This window comes from Entelurus aequoreus, linkage group LG07, assembly GCF_033978785.1.
Source record: "Entelurus aequoreus isolate RoL-2023_Sb linkage group LG07, RoL_Eaeq_v1.1, whole genome shotgun sequence".
Classification (NCBI taxonomy): domain Eukaryota; kingdom Metazoa; phylum Chordata; class Actinopteri; order Syngnathiformes; family Syngnathidae; genus Entelurus; species Entelurus aequoreus.
Window position 1 is genome coordinate 17781759 of NC_084737.1, and position 19419 is coordinate 17801177.

The 19419-nt window shown below is 37.1% G+C and overlaps 1 protein-coding gene across 3 annotated transcripts in view; it reads left to right on the top strand.

Annotated features, from left to right (window-relative positions):
* Nucleotides 1–2322: 2322 nt before the first annotated feature.
* LOC133653464 (F-box/WD repeat-containing protein 12-like) overlaps nucleotides 2323–19419 on the top strand; it is a 35326-nt gene continuing 18229 nt past the window's right edge. For 2 of the 3 annotated variants that reach the window (XM_062052757.1, XM_062052755.1), the window contains exons 1-9: nucleotides 2323–2473; nucleotides 2555–2592; nucleotides 2660–2826; nucleotides 2922–3046; nucleotides 7386–7592; nucleotides 13296–13460; nucleotides 15509–15719; nucleotides 17575–17756; nucleotides 18863–18993. In XM_062052757.1, coding sequence (XP_061908741.1) covers nucleotides 2381–2473; nucleotides 2555–2592; nucleotides 2660–2826; nucleotides 2922–3046; nucleotides 7386–7592; nucleotides 13296–13460; nucleotides 15509–15719; nucleotides 17575–17756; nucleotides 18863–18993 — 1319 coding nt within the window. In that variant the 5' untranslated portion in view covers nucleotides 2323–2380. The remainder of the gene's footprint in view (nucleotides 2474–2554; nucleotides 2593–2659; nucleotides 2827–2921; nucleotides 3047–7385; nucleotides 7593–13295; nucleotides 13461–15508; nucleotides 15720–17574; nucleotides 17757–18862; nucleotides 18994–19419) is intronic. The other variant, XR_009826725.1, reaches the window with a different exon arrangement.

The window sequence follows — 19419 nt, forward strand, 5'->3', positions numbered from 1 at the left end:
TGTTTCCATGGCAACTTGGAGCAGAGGGACTACCCTGGCTGCCCCACAGAGCAGAGACAATGACAGGGAGATACGGCACCAACAAACTTGATGAATTATTTTGTCAAGCAACATGTCTTTTTTCACCACAGCACCCTCTGCTGGATCTGTGGTGACACTACAAAATGATTATGATCTATACATATGATGAAAATGATGGAATAATAAACAATAATAGTGTCAAATATAGAATAATAAACAATGTCTAATATAAAATAATGAAACAATAAACAATGACTAACATAGAATAATAAACAATGTTGAATATAGAATAATAAACCGTGTCTAATATAGAATAATAAACATTATTGAATATAGAATAATAAGTCATGTCTAATATAGAATCATAAACAATGTCTAATATAGAATCATAATAAATAATTATAATAATAATAATAATTTAATATAGAATAATAAACAATGTCGAATGTAGAGTAATAAACGATGTCTAATATAGAATAATAAACAACATCTAATATATAATGATAAACAATGTCTAATACAGAATAATAAACAATGTCTAATATAGAATAATAAACAATAAACAATGTCTAATATAGAATAATAAACAATGTCTAATATAGAATAATAAACAATGTATAATATAGAATAATAAACTATGTCTAATATAGAATAATAAACAATATCTCACATAGAATAATAAAACATGTTTAATATAGAACAATAAACAACATCTAATATATAATGATAAACAATGTCTAATACAGAATAATAAACAATGTCTTATATAGAATAATAAACAATGTCTAATATAGATTAATAAACTATGTCTACTATAGAATAATAAACAATAAAAAATGTCTAATATAGAATTATAAACAATGTCTAATATAAAATAATAAACAGTAAACAATGTCTAAAATGAATAATAAACACTGTCTAATATAGAATAATAAACAATGTCTAATATGCAATAATAAACAATGTCTAATATAAGATAATAAACACTGTTTGATATAGAATAATAAACAATAAACAATGTCTAATATATAATAAAAAACAATAAACAATGTCTAATATATAATAAAAAACAATAAACAGTGTCTAATATGAATAATAAACAATGTCTAATATAGAATAATAAACAATGTCCAATATAGAATAATAAACAATAAACAATGTCTAATGTAGAATAATAAACACGGTCTAATATAGAATAATAAACAATAAACAATGTCTAATATAGAATAATAAACAATGTCTAATAGAGAATAATAAACAATAAACAATGTCTAATATAGAATTAACAATGTCTATAATAGAATAATAAACACTGTCTAATATAGAATAATAAACAATGTCTAGTATAGAATAATAAACAATAAGCAATGTATAATATAGAATAATAAACAATGTCCAATATAGAATAATAAACAATAAACAATGTCTAATGTAGAATAATAAACACTGTCTAATATAGAATAATAAACAATAAACAATGTCTAATATACAATAATAAACAATGTCTAATATACAATAATAAACACTGTCTAACATAGAATTAATAAACAATAAACAATGTCTAATATAGAATAATAAACACTGTCTAATATAGAATAATAAACACTGTCTAATATAGAATAATAAACAATAAACAATGTCTAATATAGAATAATAAACAATGTTTAATAGAGAATAATAAACAATAAACAATGTCTAATATAGAATTAACAATGTCTAATGTAGAATAATATACAATGTCTAATATAGAATAATAAACAATGTCTAATATAGAATAATAAACAATAAAAAATGTCTAATATAGAATTAAAAATGTCTAATATAGAATAATAAACACTGTCTAATATAGAATAATAAACAATGTCTAGTATAGAATAATAAACAATAAACAATGTCTAATATAGAATAATAAACAATGTCTAATATAGAATAATAAACAATAAACAATGTATAATATATAATAATAAACAATAAGAAATGTATAATATATAAAAATAAACAATGTATAATATATAATAATAAACAATGTGTAATATATAATAATAAACAATAAACAATGTACAATATATAAAAATAAACAATGTATAATATATAATAATAAACAATAAACAATGTATAATATATAATAATAAACAATGTATAATATATAATAATAAACAATAAAAAATTATAATATATAATAATAAACAATGTATAATATAGAATAACAAAGGAGCGCCCCCTAGTCGCTTTCCCTATACTCCGGCGACATCTAGCGGCAGTTCGCACGCCTGCAAGCCTGTACTTCCTGGTTGTTGCGTCATCTACAAGACGCTTGAAGACGCTGGTACGTGACGGCTGCTGACGGCGGAAGTTCGGCATGAACCCCCAGACGTTAATCAGTGACTGTCTCCTTCACATTTTCACTTTCCTCCCCGTGGAGGACTTAATCAGCGCGTCCGGAGTTTGTAAGGTAAGCAGCAGGCGGAATGCCGAAGTAGCTCCGAACAACAAGAACAACGACGACGACGACATGACGTGTGATGTTTTGTAGGACTGGCAGGATGCTGCTGAGACTCAGTGGTTATGGAGGTATGTCGTCTTCTTCTTCTGCGGGCTTCCTTCCGGCTGTAACCCGGATGTTCTCCTCACCTGGCAGGAGGTTGTGTCTGCAGCGATGGTTGTTCTGCAGCCAGGTGGTGTTGTCCAGCTCGCACGTCAACCGCTCCTGGAAGAAATACTTCCTGCGACGGTCCTGCTTGGAGAAGGAGATGAAGGACGGACGGAGTGGAGGCTACACCTGTAAAAGTCTCCGGGGTCACACAGGTGAGTCCGCTCTCAAACAGGCTTCTCCCGCCTTTTTGAGACGGTCAACCGTTGCGGCAACTTTGTGTTCCTTCGATGAAACTGTCGTCCGTCAGGGAGCATAGTGGGCGTGGTCTACCTGCAGGTGAACTCACCCGGAAGTCCCGACCCATGGAGCACATCTTCCACGGTCTGCAGTGCTGCCACTGACGGTTCGGTCCGAGCTTGGAACGTCCATACTGTCAGTAAACATTTCTTCTAAATAATACAAATACACTTCAGTTGTCACGTTATTACTCTCTATTAACGGATTATGTGCGATATCACCGCCCCATATTAACTAATGATGTGCGATATCGCAGCCTCATATTAACAAATTATGTGCGATATCGCAGCCTCTTATTAACAAATTATGTGCGATATCACCGCCCCATAATAGTGAATGATGTGCGATATTACCGCCCCATATTAACTAATCGTGTGCTATATCACCGCCACATATTAACGTATGATGTGCGATATCGCCGCCCCATATTAACTAATCGTGTGTTATATCACCGCCCCATATTAACTAATGATGTGCGATATTACCGCCCAATATTAACAAATGATGTGCGGTATCACCGCCCCATATTAACTAATGATGTGCCGTATTGCAGCCTCATATTAACTAATGATGTGCGATATCACCGCCCCATATTAATGAATGATGTGTGATACCACCGCCCCATATTAACGAATGATGTACGATATCTCCGCCCCATATTAACGAATAATGTGCGATATCACCACACCATATTAACTAATGATGTGCAGTATCAAAGCCCCGTATTAACTAATGATGTGCGATATCACTGCCCCATATTAACGAATGATTTGCGATATCACCACCACATATTAACGAATGATGTGCGATATCATTGCCCCATATTAACATATGATCTGCGATATCACCGCCCCATATTAACGAACGATGTGCGATATCACCGCCTCATATTAACGAATGATGTGCGATATTACAGCCCCATATTAACTTGTGATGTGCGATATCACGGCCACATATTAACTAACGATGTGCGATATCACCACCCCATATTAACGAACGATGTGCGATATCACCGCCTCATATTAACGAATTATGTGCGATATTACAGCCCCATATTAACTAGTGATGTGCGATATCACGGCCACATATTAACTAACAATGTGCGATATCACCACCATATATTAACTAATGATGTGCGATATCACCGCCCCATATTAACTAATGATGTGCGATATAATTGTCCCATATTAACTAATGATGTGCGATATCACCGCCCCATATTAACTAATGATGTGCGATATCACCGTCCTATATTAACGTATGATGTGCGATATCTCCGCCATATATTAACTAATGATGTGTGATATCACCACCACATATTAACTAATGATGTGCGATATCACCGCCACATATTAACGAATGATGTGCGATATCACTGCCCCATATTAACGAATGATGTGCGATATCACAGCCCCATATTAACGAATAGTGTGCGATATCACCGCCCCATATTAACTAATCGTGTGCTATATCACCGCCACGTATTAACGTATGATGTGCGATATCGCCGCCCCATATTAACTAATCGTGTGTTATATCACCGCCCCATATTAACTAATGATGTGCGATATTACCGCCCAATATTAACAAATTATGTGCGGTATCACCGCCCCATATTAACTAATGATGTGCCTTATTGCAGCCTCATATTAACTAATGATGTGCGATATCACCGCCCCATATTAATGAATGATGTGTGATACCACCGCCCCATATTAACGAATGATGTACGATATCTCCGCCCCATATAAACGAATAATGTGCGATATCACCACACCATATTAACTATTGATGTGCAGTATCAAAGCCCCGTATTAACTAATGATGTGCGATATCACTGCCCCATATTAACGAATGATTTGCGATATCACCACCACATATTAACGAATGATGTGCGATATCATTGCCCCATATTAACATATGATCTGCGATATCACCGCCCCATATTAACGAACAATGTGCGATATCACCGCCTCATATTAACGAATGATGTGCGATATTACAGCCCCATATTAACTTGTGATGTGCGATATCACGGCCACATATTAACTAACGATGTGCGATATCACCACCCCATATTAACGAACGATGTGCGATATCACCGCTTCATATTAACGAATTATGTGCGATATTACAGCCCCATATTAACTAGTGATGTGCGATATCACGGCCACATATTAACTAACAATGTGCGATATCACCACCATATATTAACTAATGATGTGCGATATCACCGCCCCATATTAACTAATGATGTGCGATATAATTATCCCATATTAACTAATGATGTGCGATATCACCGCCCCATATTAACTAATGATGTGCGATATCACCGTCCTATATTAACGTATGATGTGCGATATCTCCGCCATATATTAACTAATGATGTGTGATATCACCACCACATATTAACTAATGATGTGCGATATCACCGCCACATATTAACGAATGATGTGCGATATCACTGCCCCATATCAACGAATGATGTGCGATATCACAGCCCCATATTAACGAATAGTGTGCGATATCACCGCCCCATATTAACTAATCGTGTGCTATATCACCGCCACATATTAACGTATGATGTGCGATATCGCCGCCCCATATTAACAAATCGTGTGTTATATCACCGCCCCATATTAACTAATGATGTGCGATATTACCGCCCAATATTAACAAATGATGTGCGGTATCACCGCCCCATATTAACTAATGATGTGCCATATTGCAGCCTCATATTAACTAATGATGTGCGATATCACCGCCCCATATTAATGAATGATGTGTGATACCACCGCCCCATATTAACGAATGATGTACGATATCTCCGCCCCATATAAACGAATAATGTGCGATATCACCACACCATATTAACTAATGATGTGCAGTATCAAAGCCCCGTATTAACTAATGATGTGCGATATCACTGCCCCATATTAACGAATGATTTGCGATATCACCACCACATATTAACGAATGATGTGCGATATCATTGCCCCATGTTAACATATGATCTGCGATATCACCGCCCCATATTAACGAACGATGTGCGATATCACCGCCTCATATTAACGAATGATGTGCGATATTACAGCCCCATATTAACTTGTGATGTGCGATATCACGGCCACATATTAACTAACAATGAGCGATATCACCACCCCATATTAACGAACGATGTGCGATATCACCGCCTCATATTAACGAATTATGTGCGATATTACAGCCCCATATTAACTAGTGATGTGCGATATCACGGCCACATATTAACTAACAATGTGCGATATCACCACCATATATTAACTAATGATGTGCGATATCACCGCCCCATATTAACTAATGATGTGCGATATAATTGCCCTATATTAACTAATGATGTGCGATATCACCGCCCCATATTAACTAATGATGTGCGATATCACCGTCCTATATTAACGTATGATGTGCGATATCACCGCCACATATTAACGAATGATGTGCGATATCACTGCCCCATATTAACAAATGATGTGCGATATCACAGCCCCATGTTAACGAATAGTGTGCGATATCACCGCCCCATATTAACTAATGATGTGCGATATCACCTCCCCATATTAACAAATGATGTGTGATATCTCAGCCTCATATTAACAAATGATGTGCGATATCACCGCCCCATATTAACAAATGGTGTGCGATATCACCGCCCCATATTAACTAATGATGTGCGATATCACCTCCCCATATTAACGAATGATGTGCGATATCACAGACTCATATTAACAAATGATGTGTGATATCACCGCCCCTTAATAGTGAATGATGTGCGATATCACCGCCCCATATTAATAAATGATGTGTGATGCCACTGCCCCATATTAACGAATGATGTGCAATATCACCGCCCCATATTAACAAATGATGTGCAATATCACCACACCATATTAACTAATTATGTGCAATATCACCGCCCCATTTAAACAAATGATGTGCAATATCACCACACAATATTAACTAATGATGTGCGATATCACCGCCCCATATTAACGAATGATGTGTGATATCACTGCCCCATATTAACAAATGATGTGCGAAATCACCGCCCCATATTAACGAATTGTGTGCAATATCACCGCCCCCATATTAACTAATGATGTGCGATATCACCTCCCCATATTAACAAATGATGTGCGATATCACAGCCTCATATTAACAAATGATGTGCGATATCACCGCCCCATATTAACGAATGGTGTGTGATATCACCGCCCCATATTAACGAATGGTGTGTGATATCACCGCCCCATATTAACGAATGATGTGCAATATCACCGCCACATATTAACGAATGATGTGCGATGTCACTGCCCCATATTGACGACTAATAATAATCAGTATCAGTATCGGCCCTGAAAAACCTGCCTGGCAGTATCAGTTGTGTCAATCATCTGCAATGAAGACCTGGTCTTAAAGGACATGTGTTTCCTGTCAGGGCGAGCAGCTGTGGTGTGGCCAGCAGCAGCGACCTTTGACCTGCGTGACGAAGGACGAGCGAGGAGACTTTGTGGCGACTGCAGACTCCTCAGGTGACATCAAGGTGTGGCAGGCGCTCACTGGCCAGGAGGTGGCGCTCCATCACACTGCTTCTACACACTGCACACTGCTGCTCTTTAACAAGGACCAGGACTGCTTCCTCTCCGTGAGTCTCCGTGTGTGTGTGTGTGTGTGTGTGTGTGTGTGTGTGTGTGTGTGTGTGTGTGTGTGTGTGTGTGTGTGTGTGTGTGTGTGTGTGTGTGTGTGTGTGTGTGTGTGTGTGTGTGTGTGTGTGTGTGTGTGTGCGACATCCAACATTATATCTCTATGTGACTTCCAACATTATCCATCTGGTTCCTGTCCGTGAGTGTCCTCCCTGGTCTCTCTGTGTGTGACATCCAACATTATCCATCTTTCCATGTGACATCCAACATTATCCATCTTTCCATGTGACTTCCAACATTATCCATCTGGTTCCTCTCCGTGAGTGTCCTCCCTGGTCTCTCTGTGTGTGACATCAAACATTATCCATCTTTCTATGTGACATCCAACATTATCCATCTTTCCATGTGACATCCAACATTATCCATCTTGCTATCTGGTCTGTATGTGTGTGTGTGTGTGCGTTAGTGCGTGCGTGTGTGAGACATCCTACATTGTCCATCTTTCCATGATGACATCCAACATTATTCACATCTCAATGTGACATCCAACATTATCCATCTTCATATCTGGTCTCTCTGCATGTGACATCCAACATTATCCATCTTTCCATGTGACATCCACCATAATCCATCTTCATATCTGGTCTCTGTGTGTGAGAGACATCCAACATTATCCATCTTTCCATGTGACATCCAACATCATTCATATCTCCATGTGACATCCAACATTAACCATCTTCATATCCAGTCTCTCTGTGTGTGACATCCAACATCATTCATATCTCCATGTGACATCCAACATTAACCATCTTCATATCCAGTCTCTCTGTGTGTGACATCCAACATCATTCATATCTACATGTGACATCCAACATTATCCATCTTCATATCCAGTCTCTCGGTGTGTGACATCCAACATTATCCATCTTCATACCTCCGTGTGACATCCAACAATATCCATCTTCATATCTCTGTGTGACATCCAACATTATCCATCTTCATACCTCCGTGTGACATCCAACAATATCCATCTTCATATCTCTGTGTGACATCCAACATTATCCATCTTCATATCTCCGTGTGACATCCAACATTATCTATCTTCATATCTCCGTGTGACATCCAACATTATCTATCTTCATATCTCCGTGTGACATCCAACATTATCTATTTTCATATCTCCGTGTGACATCCAACATTATCTATTTTCATATCTCCGTGTGACATCCAACATTATCCATCTTCATATCTCCGTGTGACATCCAACATTATCCATCTTAATATCTCAGTGTGACATCCAACATTATCCATCTTCATATCTCTGTGTGTGACGTCCAACATTATCCATCTTCATATCTCTGTGTGTGACGTCCAACATTATCCATCTTCATATCTCTGTGTGTGACATCCAACATTATCCATCTTCATATCTCCATGTGACATCCAACATTATCCATCTTCATATCTCTGTGTGTGACGTCCAACATTATCCATCTTCATATCTCCATGTGACATCCAACATTATCCATCTTCATATCTCCATGTGACATCCAACATTATCCATCTTCATATCTCTGTGTGTGACGTCCAACATTATCCATCTTCATATCTCTGTGTGACATCCAACATTATCCATCTTCATATCTCCATGTGACAACCAACATTATCCATCTTCATATCTCTGTGTGACATCCAACATTATCCATCTTCATATCTCCGTGTGGCATCCGACATTATCCATCCTAATATCTGTGTGAAATCCAACATTATCCATCTTCATATCTCCATGTGACATCCAACATTATCCATCTTCATATCTCCATGTGACAACCAACATTATCCATCTTCATATCTCCATGTGACAACCAACATTATCCATCTTCATATCTCCATGTGACAACCAACATTATCCATCTTCATATCTCCATGTGACAACCAACATTATCCATCTTCAAATCTCTGTGTGACATCCAACATTATCCATCTTCATATCTCCGTGTGGCATCCGACATTATCCATCCTAATATCTGTGTGAAATCCAACATTATCCATCTTCATATCTCTGTGTGACATCCAACATTATCCATCTTCATATCTCCGTGTGGCATCCAACATTAATCATCCTAATATCTGTGTGACATCCAACATTATCCATCTTCATATCTCCGTGTTACGTCCAACATTATCCATCTTCATATCTCCGTGTGACATCCAACATTATCCATCTTAATATCTCCGTGTGACATCCAACAATATCCATGTTCATATCTCTTTGTGACATCCAACATATCCATCTTCAAATCTCTGGGTGGCATCCAACATTATCCATCCTAATAGCTGTGTGACATCCAATATTATCCATCTTCATATCTCCGTGTGACATCCAACATTATCCATCTTCATATCTCCGTGTGACATCCAACATTATCTATCTTCATATCTCCGTGTGACATCCAACATTATCCATCTTAATATCTCCGTGTGACATCCAACAATATCCATGTTCATATCTCTTTGTGACATCCAACATATCCATCTTCAAATCTCTGGGTGGCATCCAACATTATCCATCCTAATAGCTGTGTGACATCCAATATTATCCATCTTCATATCTCCGTGTGACATCCAACATTATCCATCTTTATATCTACGTGTGACATCCAACATTATCTATCTTCATATCTCTATGTGACATCCAACATTATCAGAATCAGAATAGTTTTATTGCCATTGTTTGAGAACGGGTTCACAAACTAGGAATTTTTCTTGGTGCAAACGTGCAACATATAACACATTTAACACATATTTGGTAATAAAAAGAGCGGTAACTGAGCTATCAGATCATGTCATAGACTTAGAAGGAATTCAAGGAGCTACTGCTAGGAGTTATTGTTCATTTGCCTGATGGCCGAGGGGAAAAAACTGTTCAGGTGGCGGGAGGTGTGGGTCTGGATGGAGCGTAGTCTCCTGCCTGAGGGGAGAGGGTAGAATAGTTTGTGTCCAGGGTGAGAAGAGTCAGCTGTGATCCGACCCACACGCCTCCTGGTCCTGGAGGAGAACAAGTCCTGGAGGGATGGGAGCTTGCAGCCAATCACCTTCTCAGCAGCATGTACGATGCGCTGCAGTCTATGCTTATCCTGGACTGTGGCGCCGGGGAACCACACGGTGATGGAGGAGGTCGGGATGGACTCTATGATGGCTGAGTAAAACTGCACCAGCATCTCGGTTGGCACCTTAAGTTTCCTCAGCTGCCGCAGGAAGTACATTCTCTGCTGGGCCTTCTTGATGAGGGAGCTGATGGTCGGCTCCCACTTGAGGTCCTGGGTGATGGTGGTGCCCAAGAAACGGAAGGAGTCCAGAATGGGGACGGGGGTGGAAGAGTCAATCAGGGTGAGGGGGGATGGTGGGGCTGTGACTTTCCTGAAGTCCATGATCATCTCCACTGTTTTCTGGGCGTTCAGCTCCAGGTTGTTGAGGCTGCACCAGGACGTCAGCCGGTCCACCTCTCTCCTGTAGGCGGACTCATCGCCATTCGAGATGAGCCCGATGAGGGTGGTGTCATCCGCAAACTTGAGCAGTTTTACGGACTGGTGACTGGAGGTGCAGCAGTTTGTATACAGGGGGAGAGTACACAGCCCTGAGGAGTACCAGTGTTCGTGGTTCGACTGTCCGAGACAATCTTCCCCGGCCGCACGTGCTGTCTTCGGTCTGTCAGGAAGTCATTGATCCAACTGCAGAGGGAGTCGGGCACGCTGAGCTGGTAGAGCTTGTCTCGTAGCAGTCCAGGGAGGATGGTGTTGAAGGGAGAGCTGAAGTCCACAAACAGGATCCTAGCGTAGGTTCCTGGGGAGTCCAGATGCTCCAGGATGAAGTGGAGGGCCAGGTTCACTGCATCATCCCCAAACCTGTTGGCTCTATAGGCGAACTGCAGTGGGTCCAGGAGGGGGGCGGTGATGTCCTTGAGGTGGGGCAGGACCAAGCGCTCAAAGGACTTCATGACCACAGACGTCAGCGCGACCGGCCTGTAGTCATTTAGTCCTGGGATCCGTGCTTTCTTGGGGACAGGGACAATGGTGGAGGTCTTAAAGCAGGACGGCACGCGGCATAGCTCCAGAGAGGTGTTAAAAATGTCAGTGAAGACAGGAGCCAGCTGGTCCGCACAGTGTCTGAGAGTGGAGGGGGAGACACCATCCGGCCCGGGGGCCTTCCGCGTATTCAGCTTCAAGAACTGCCGGCGTACATCCTCTTCTTTGATGGAGAGGGCCTTTACAGTCCTGTGATGTCCTTGGAGTCCTTTGAGTCCTTTAACTCCTTTAATGAAGTGCTGGCATTGGTGGGGAAGGTGATGGTGGGGGGAACATGGCTTCGATGAGCTGAAGGCCGTTCATGACGACAGTAATGTGTGTTGAGGCCCTGCGCGAGAGTCCGGTCATTCAGGGCCTGGGGGGTTTAGGGCTTATAGTTCGTAAGGGCCCTTAGACCTCTCCAAACTGCCGCAGAATCATTGGAGCTATCTATCTATCTATCTATCTATCTATCTATCTATCTATCTATCTATCTATCTATCTATCTATCTATCTATCTATCTATCTATCTATCTATCTATCTATCTATCTATCTATCTATCTATCTATCTATCTATCTATCTATCTATCTATCTATCTTCATATCTCCGTGTGACATCCAGCAATATCCATCTTCATATCTCTGTGTGACATCCAACATATCCATCTTCATATCTCTGTGTGACATCCAACATATCCATCTTCATATCTCTGTGTGACATCCAACATATCCATCTTCATATCTCTGTGTGACATCCAACATATCCATCTTCATATCTCTGTGTGACATCCAACATATCCATCTTCATATCTCTGTGTGACATCCAACATATCCATCTTCATATCTCTGTGTGACATCCAACATATCCATCTTCATATCTCTGTGTGACATCCAACATATCCATCTTCATATCTCTGTGTGACATCCAACATATCCATCTTCATATCTCTGTGTGACATCCAACATATCCATCTTCATATCTCTGTGTGACATCCAACATATCCATCTTCATATCTCTGTGTGACATCCAACATATCCATCTTCATATCTCTGTGTGACATCCAACATATCCATCTTCATATCTCTGTGTGACATCCAACATATCCATCTTCATATCTCTGTGTGACATCCAACATATCCATCTTCATATCTCTGTGTGACATCCAACATATCCATCTTCATATCTCCGTGTGACATCCAACATATCCATCTTCATATCTCTGTGTGACATCCAACATATCCATCTTCATATCTCTGTGTGACATCCAACATATCCATCTTCATATCTCCGTGTGACATCCAACATATCCATCTTCATATCTCCGTGTGACATCCAACATATCCATCTTCATATCTCTGTGTGACATCCAACATATCCATCTTCATATCGCTGTGTGGCATCCAACATTATCCATCCTAATATCTGTGTGACATCCAACATTATCCATCTTCATATCTCCGTGTGACATCCAACATTATCCATCTTCATATCTCTCTGTGACGTCCAACATTATCCATCTTCATATTTCAATGTTAGATCCAGCATTATCCGTCTTCATATCTCCGTGTGACATCCAACATTATCAATCTTCTATCTCTGTGTGACATCCAACATTATCCATCTTCATATCTCCATGCAGGTGGGAACCAATCAGGGTAACTTGGTCACACTAAGTGCACCCAGTCTGAGTCAGAGGTCCACTTTGATGATATCAGACACTTTCAAGGTCAACATAGTCCTGATATCACCTGACAAGAACTGGATCATGGCTGGACACAAAGACCACCTTGACTTTAGTCCAAAGGTATGTCATCATGTGGAAATATATGTATTTTATTCCCATGTTGTCACACACTTAGATGTGGAAATATATTTATTTTATTCCCATGTTGTCACTCACTTAGATGTGGAAATATATTTATTTTATTCTCAAGTTGTACACACTTAGATGTGGAAACATATATATTTTATTCTCATGTTGTACACACTTAGATGTGGAAATATATTTATTTTATTCTCATGTTGTACACACTCAGATGTGGAAATATATTTATTTTATTCTCATGTTGTACACACTTAGATGTGGAAATATATTTATTTTATTCTCATGTTGTACACACTTAGATGTGGAAATATATTTATTTTATTCTCATGTTGTACACACTCAGATGTGGAAATATATTTATTTTATTCTCATGTTGTACACACTCAGATGTGGAAATATATTTATTTTATTCTCATGTTGTACACACTTAGATGTGGAAACATATTTATTTTATTCTCATGTTGTACACACTCAGATGTGGAAACATATATGTATTTTATTCTCATGTTGTACACACTTAGATGTGGAAATATATTTATTTTATTCTCATGTTGTACACACTCAGATGTGGAAATATATTTATTTTATTCTCATGTTGTACACACTCAGATGTGGAAACATTTATTTTATTATCATGTGGTACACACTCAGATGTGGAAATATATTAATTTTATTCTCGTGTTGTACACACTTAGATGTGGAAACATATTTATTTTATGCTCATGTTGTACACACTCGGATGTGGAAATATATGTATTTTATTCTTATGTTGTACACACTTAGATGTGGAAACATATATATTTTATTCTCATGTTGTACACACTCAGATGTGGAAATATATGTATTTTATTCTCATGTTGTACACACTTAGATGTGGAAATATATGTATTTTATTCTCATGTTGTACACACTCGGATGTGGAAATATATGTATTGTATTCTCATTTAAGAGTGAGTGATAATAACTTGTTATATTTAGTTTTCTTCTGAGTGTCATTTGCAAGTATGCATTATTTTCAGTTTGTCCTGGGTGTGTTGCCGTAGTCAGGAAGTAGTCTTTACCATTAAATCTTGTCTTTTGTTGAGTCCTACAAAGTGTTTCTACTGTAAGTATTGTACTTATTACACGCCAGTTGTTTGACTGATCTGTAGATCAACTTCAGATCATTCCGTCAATATAAACTATTGACTTTTTTCTGTATGTTTTATTCCGTTTTAGTCTGTTTTTTATGGCAAAAAAAAACAAAAAGGCAAAATGTTCCCTCAAAAAATATTTTTAAGTGTAATATTTGATGTGAAGTAATTGCAGCTTTTTATAGATCAATAATTCATATTAACATTGATTTTGATTCCTTATTATTTTTGAGCAATGACTGTTTCAACAAAATCCCACTAAAATTCTCAGGGACCCAAAAGGGTCCCCACTCATAAAAGTGTAAAAAATAGGTAATACTTTATATTTTTTTACTTTCAACACTTATATTTCTAGATCAACTTCAGGTCTATCCATCGATTCTCGGTTTTTGTTTTTTTTTTGTTTCTTTTTGTTTGTTTTATGCCCTTTTTCTTGTATTATTATTACCAAAATATATTATATTTTTAAAGAGTAATATTTGATATAAAGTAATTGTAGCCATGAATATGTGAATAATTCATAACAACTTTGATTGCGATTCATTATTATATTTTTGAGCAATAACAGTTTTTTATGTTTGTTTTTCGTAATATTATAATATATATCATATTAGGATGTGCCGCGAGCCGTTCAAAAATTAAAAGGTCCCCCGGCCGCACTTTGGAGCAATGTTCTCGTTATTTATTTATTTTGTATTATTATCATAATTATTATTAGGCCATCATGCCTGTTTGATAAATTCATCACTTATTGATATTATTAGAACCCAATCAACCGCGAGAATGCATGGAAAACTCAAGATGGCCGCACATTCCAAACAATACCATGCTGCATGAGTGGACACCTGTGGAAACATCCACATCTGTGATGTTCCGTGTACGTTTTGTTTCCAGGTGGTCTACGCAGAGAGTCTGATGTCCCCGAGTGAGGACCAAGACCCTCTGTGCCACCTGGTGCCAGTCTCCAGATGCCAGGCTGCCGTTTTCATGCCCGGCCAGTCTGCCAGGCTGGCCACAATCCACCGCCCGCCTGGCGGCAACTCCACAGTCCTCTCCGTCTTCCAAGTCTGCCTCCACAAGTCCAAGTACAAGTCTCAGGTCCAAGGTGAGCAGGGACATGTTGTGAACAGTGGACACCTTCGCAAAATAATTTTACTTGAGTACTTTTGTGACCAACAAACACTACTTTTACTTTTACTACTTTTATTTGATAGCAAATAGAAGAAGGCAACATCCCACAGCAAACAACGTGTAATACACACACACTCACTACTACTACTACGAGGGAATAATGAACAACAAATCAATGATTGAAGTGACAAGCTTGCCGCTCCTACAATACCCAGTGTGTGGACAAGCAGACTACAGCCATGGAAGCACATTCATTATCTTTATTAGCTAGCGCTAACACAATCCAGGGAAGAGATTCAACAGAGCTGCCGTCTATGACGCTGCTAAGCTAACACACACCGCTGAGCTATAATGCTGCTCGGAGAGCGCTCTCGCTGATGTCACTTGGCAACAGGCACCGCCTTTTAAAGGCGCACACACTCTGCTCTCATGAAACGTCTCTCAACTGCATATGCCAGACATTTGAAGATTTTCTTTTTTTCTTTTGAAGTAAAGCATTAATTACTTTCTCTCTCATTAATGAGTAATTCCTTTAGTGATCTAATACCTTTTTTTTTTTTTGGTAAATTAACGAGTAACTACCGGTATAATTAATTATTAATTTTCAGAACACTCCTTACAAAGTATGAAAAAGAACATTTATATCATTGTGTGTATCAGTAGAAATGCTCATTTTTCAGCCGAAAAAAAATCCACTTCCAAATAGAGAAAAAGCATTTTGCGCGAACTTGTTGCTGTTTTTATCGTTAAAATAGCATTTGCTAACATTAGCCATGTTATTATGTCATAAGTGACTGTAAAATATGCATATTTTGTGGTACATATTGTAGTATAGTATACTAGGGCTGCAACAACTAATCGATTAAATCGATTATAAAAATAGTTGGCGATTAATTTAGTCATCGATTCGTTGGATCTAAGCTATGGGCATGCACAGAGGCTACTTTTTTAAATGTTTTCTTTTTTCTTTTTCTTTTTTATAAACTGCAACATTTACAAACAGCTGATAAACAATAATCAAAATAAGTATGGTGCCAGTATGCTGTTTTTTTTCAATAAAATACTGGAAAGGATAGAAATGTAGTTTTTTTCTTTTATCCGATTATTAATCGATTAATTGAAGTAATAATCGACAGATTAATGAATTATCAAATTAGTTGTTAGTTGCAGCCTTAGAGTATTCTATGTTTGGTGTGCTTGTATTCTTAAAAAAGAAACTACTAAAAAATCTGAAGTTATTTACCAGTTATTCAGTATTTACTTTCAATAAATAGTGAAAACAAATTCTGATATTAAAAACTAAATAAATACTCCTTATAAAGTAATTATTTGGATGACTACTTTTTACTTTTATACATTATTAAATGTATTTATTTTGTTTTGTTTTGGGAAAAACACTTGAGACGAAAGTGGTGCGCTTTGCTTTGCAGAAGGCAGACTTTCTTACCTCCGCCAAAGAAGTTGTGTTTTCAACAGTTGTTTGTAACATTACTCAAACAGTTATGGACGGATTTTGATGAAATTTTCAGGAAACGTCCAGAAAAACAATTCCTCTCATCGACTACGAACACACGTCGTTTTTTTCTTACGGAGTTCCACGCCCCCTCTTTGCCACGCCCGCACTGCGCGGAGGATTTTGGGAGATGTAGTTTATTTTTCACAATTAAGCGCCAGACAAAAACTACGCTCCAAGTTTTTGTTTTTACACCGTCACACGGCGCAGCATGACTGTAAAGACTTTAACATTAAAATGCACTTCTATTGATTTTTAACTTAAATACAGAAGTCAGAATTGAAAGCGTTTTTTAAAAAAAGTATTTTCTCTGGAGTTGAGCAGGTGGCGTCCTTCCCACTGAAACTACACACCGCGTCCTCCAACATTCTCCTTGAGGCGAAGGACAGCAGCGTCCTGGTGATGGCGGCTGAGCATCGAATGTGGGTGTACTCTCTCAAAGGTGACTTGATCGCCAGCTATGAAGAACACATGAAGACCATCACGTCCATGTGTGTGGTAAGACCCCCTCAACCCCATGATTGATATGTATATATATATATATATATATATATATATATATATATATATATATATATATATATATATATATATATATATATATATATATATATATATATATATATATATATATGTGTATATATGTGTGTATATATATAATACATATGTGTGTGTGTATATATATGTGTATTTAATACATATATATTTGTATGTATATATATATATATATATATATGTATGTGTGTGTATATATGTATATGTATACATATATGTATGTATTAATATATATATACATATATGTATACATATATATGCATATATATTTTATACATATATAGTATATATGTATGTATATATACATAATACATATATATGTATGTATATATTTATTTCTATATATGTATATATATACATGTATGTATATATATATATATATGTATATATTTTGTTAATGTGTATATATATATATATTTATGCATATATATATATATTATATATTTACGTTAGGTCAGGAAAAAACACAGAGGCTATTTCATGCATACAAGCCTGTTTCGCAGGTTTCTCTGCTCTTCATAACGGATAAACCACAAAAACCTTGACTGTATATATTATATATACATGTATGTATATATACACATATATATATACATATGTATAGTATATATATGTATGTATATATATATATATATATATATATATATATATATATGTATGTATATATGTATATAAATACGTATATATGTATATATACTATGTATGTATATGTATATATATACAGTATACATATATGTATGTATGTTTTGTATGTATGGATATATGTATACTGTATATACATATATATGTATGTATATACTGTATATATACACATATATGTATATGTATGTATGTCTATATATATACACATATATATATATATACACACACATATACATATATATATATATATATATATATATATATATATATATATATATATATATATATATATATATATATATATATATATATATATATATATATATATATATATATATATATATACACACACACATATATGAACGATGTATGTTTATGAACATGATCAATGTGTTGTCAAACTCCAGGATAGTTTCCGTGTAGTAACGGCGTCTCAGGACCTTTCCTTACGTGTGCTGACTTGGGGACATGACGGAGATGATGGATTGGCGCTGGACAGCAGATATCATCTACTAGGAGGATCTCACACCATGTCCAGGTGTGCTTCTTCATTACAATATGACATACACACTCGAGAGCGACCGATTATATTTGACATTTTGACATTAATATCGGTATCAGACTTTTTCCTTCACATCAGCAGATACAGTGTCGACACGTATGATACCAGTAGTTTATATTTAACAGATAAATAGTAAGCACCAGCTCGTTTTCCCCGCACGAGAAAAGTTGTATTGTTTTTGTTTCGCTACTAAAACAATCAAGCCTCTGTTTGCAAGACTCGGAGCGTGGGCTCATTAAAAGGAGCGCCACCAGTTTCATGTTCCGTCATTCAATCAAATAACGCGACAGAGATGGAGGGACATGAAGACGACAGAAAATATGTCTCTTTGTGTAAATATGAGATGATTATATACAGTACGTCAAGAAGGTGAGGCAGCAGCTCACACATTCTCATACTTTC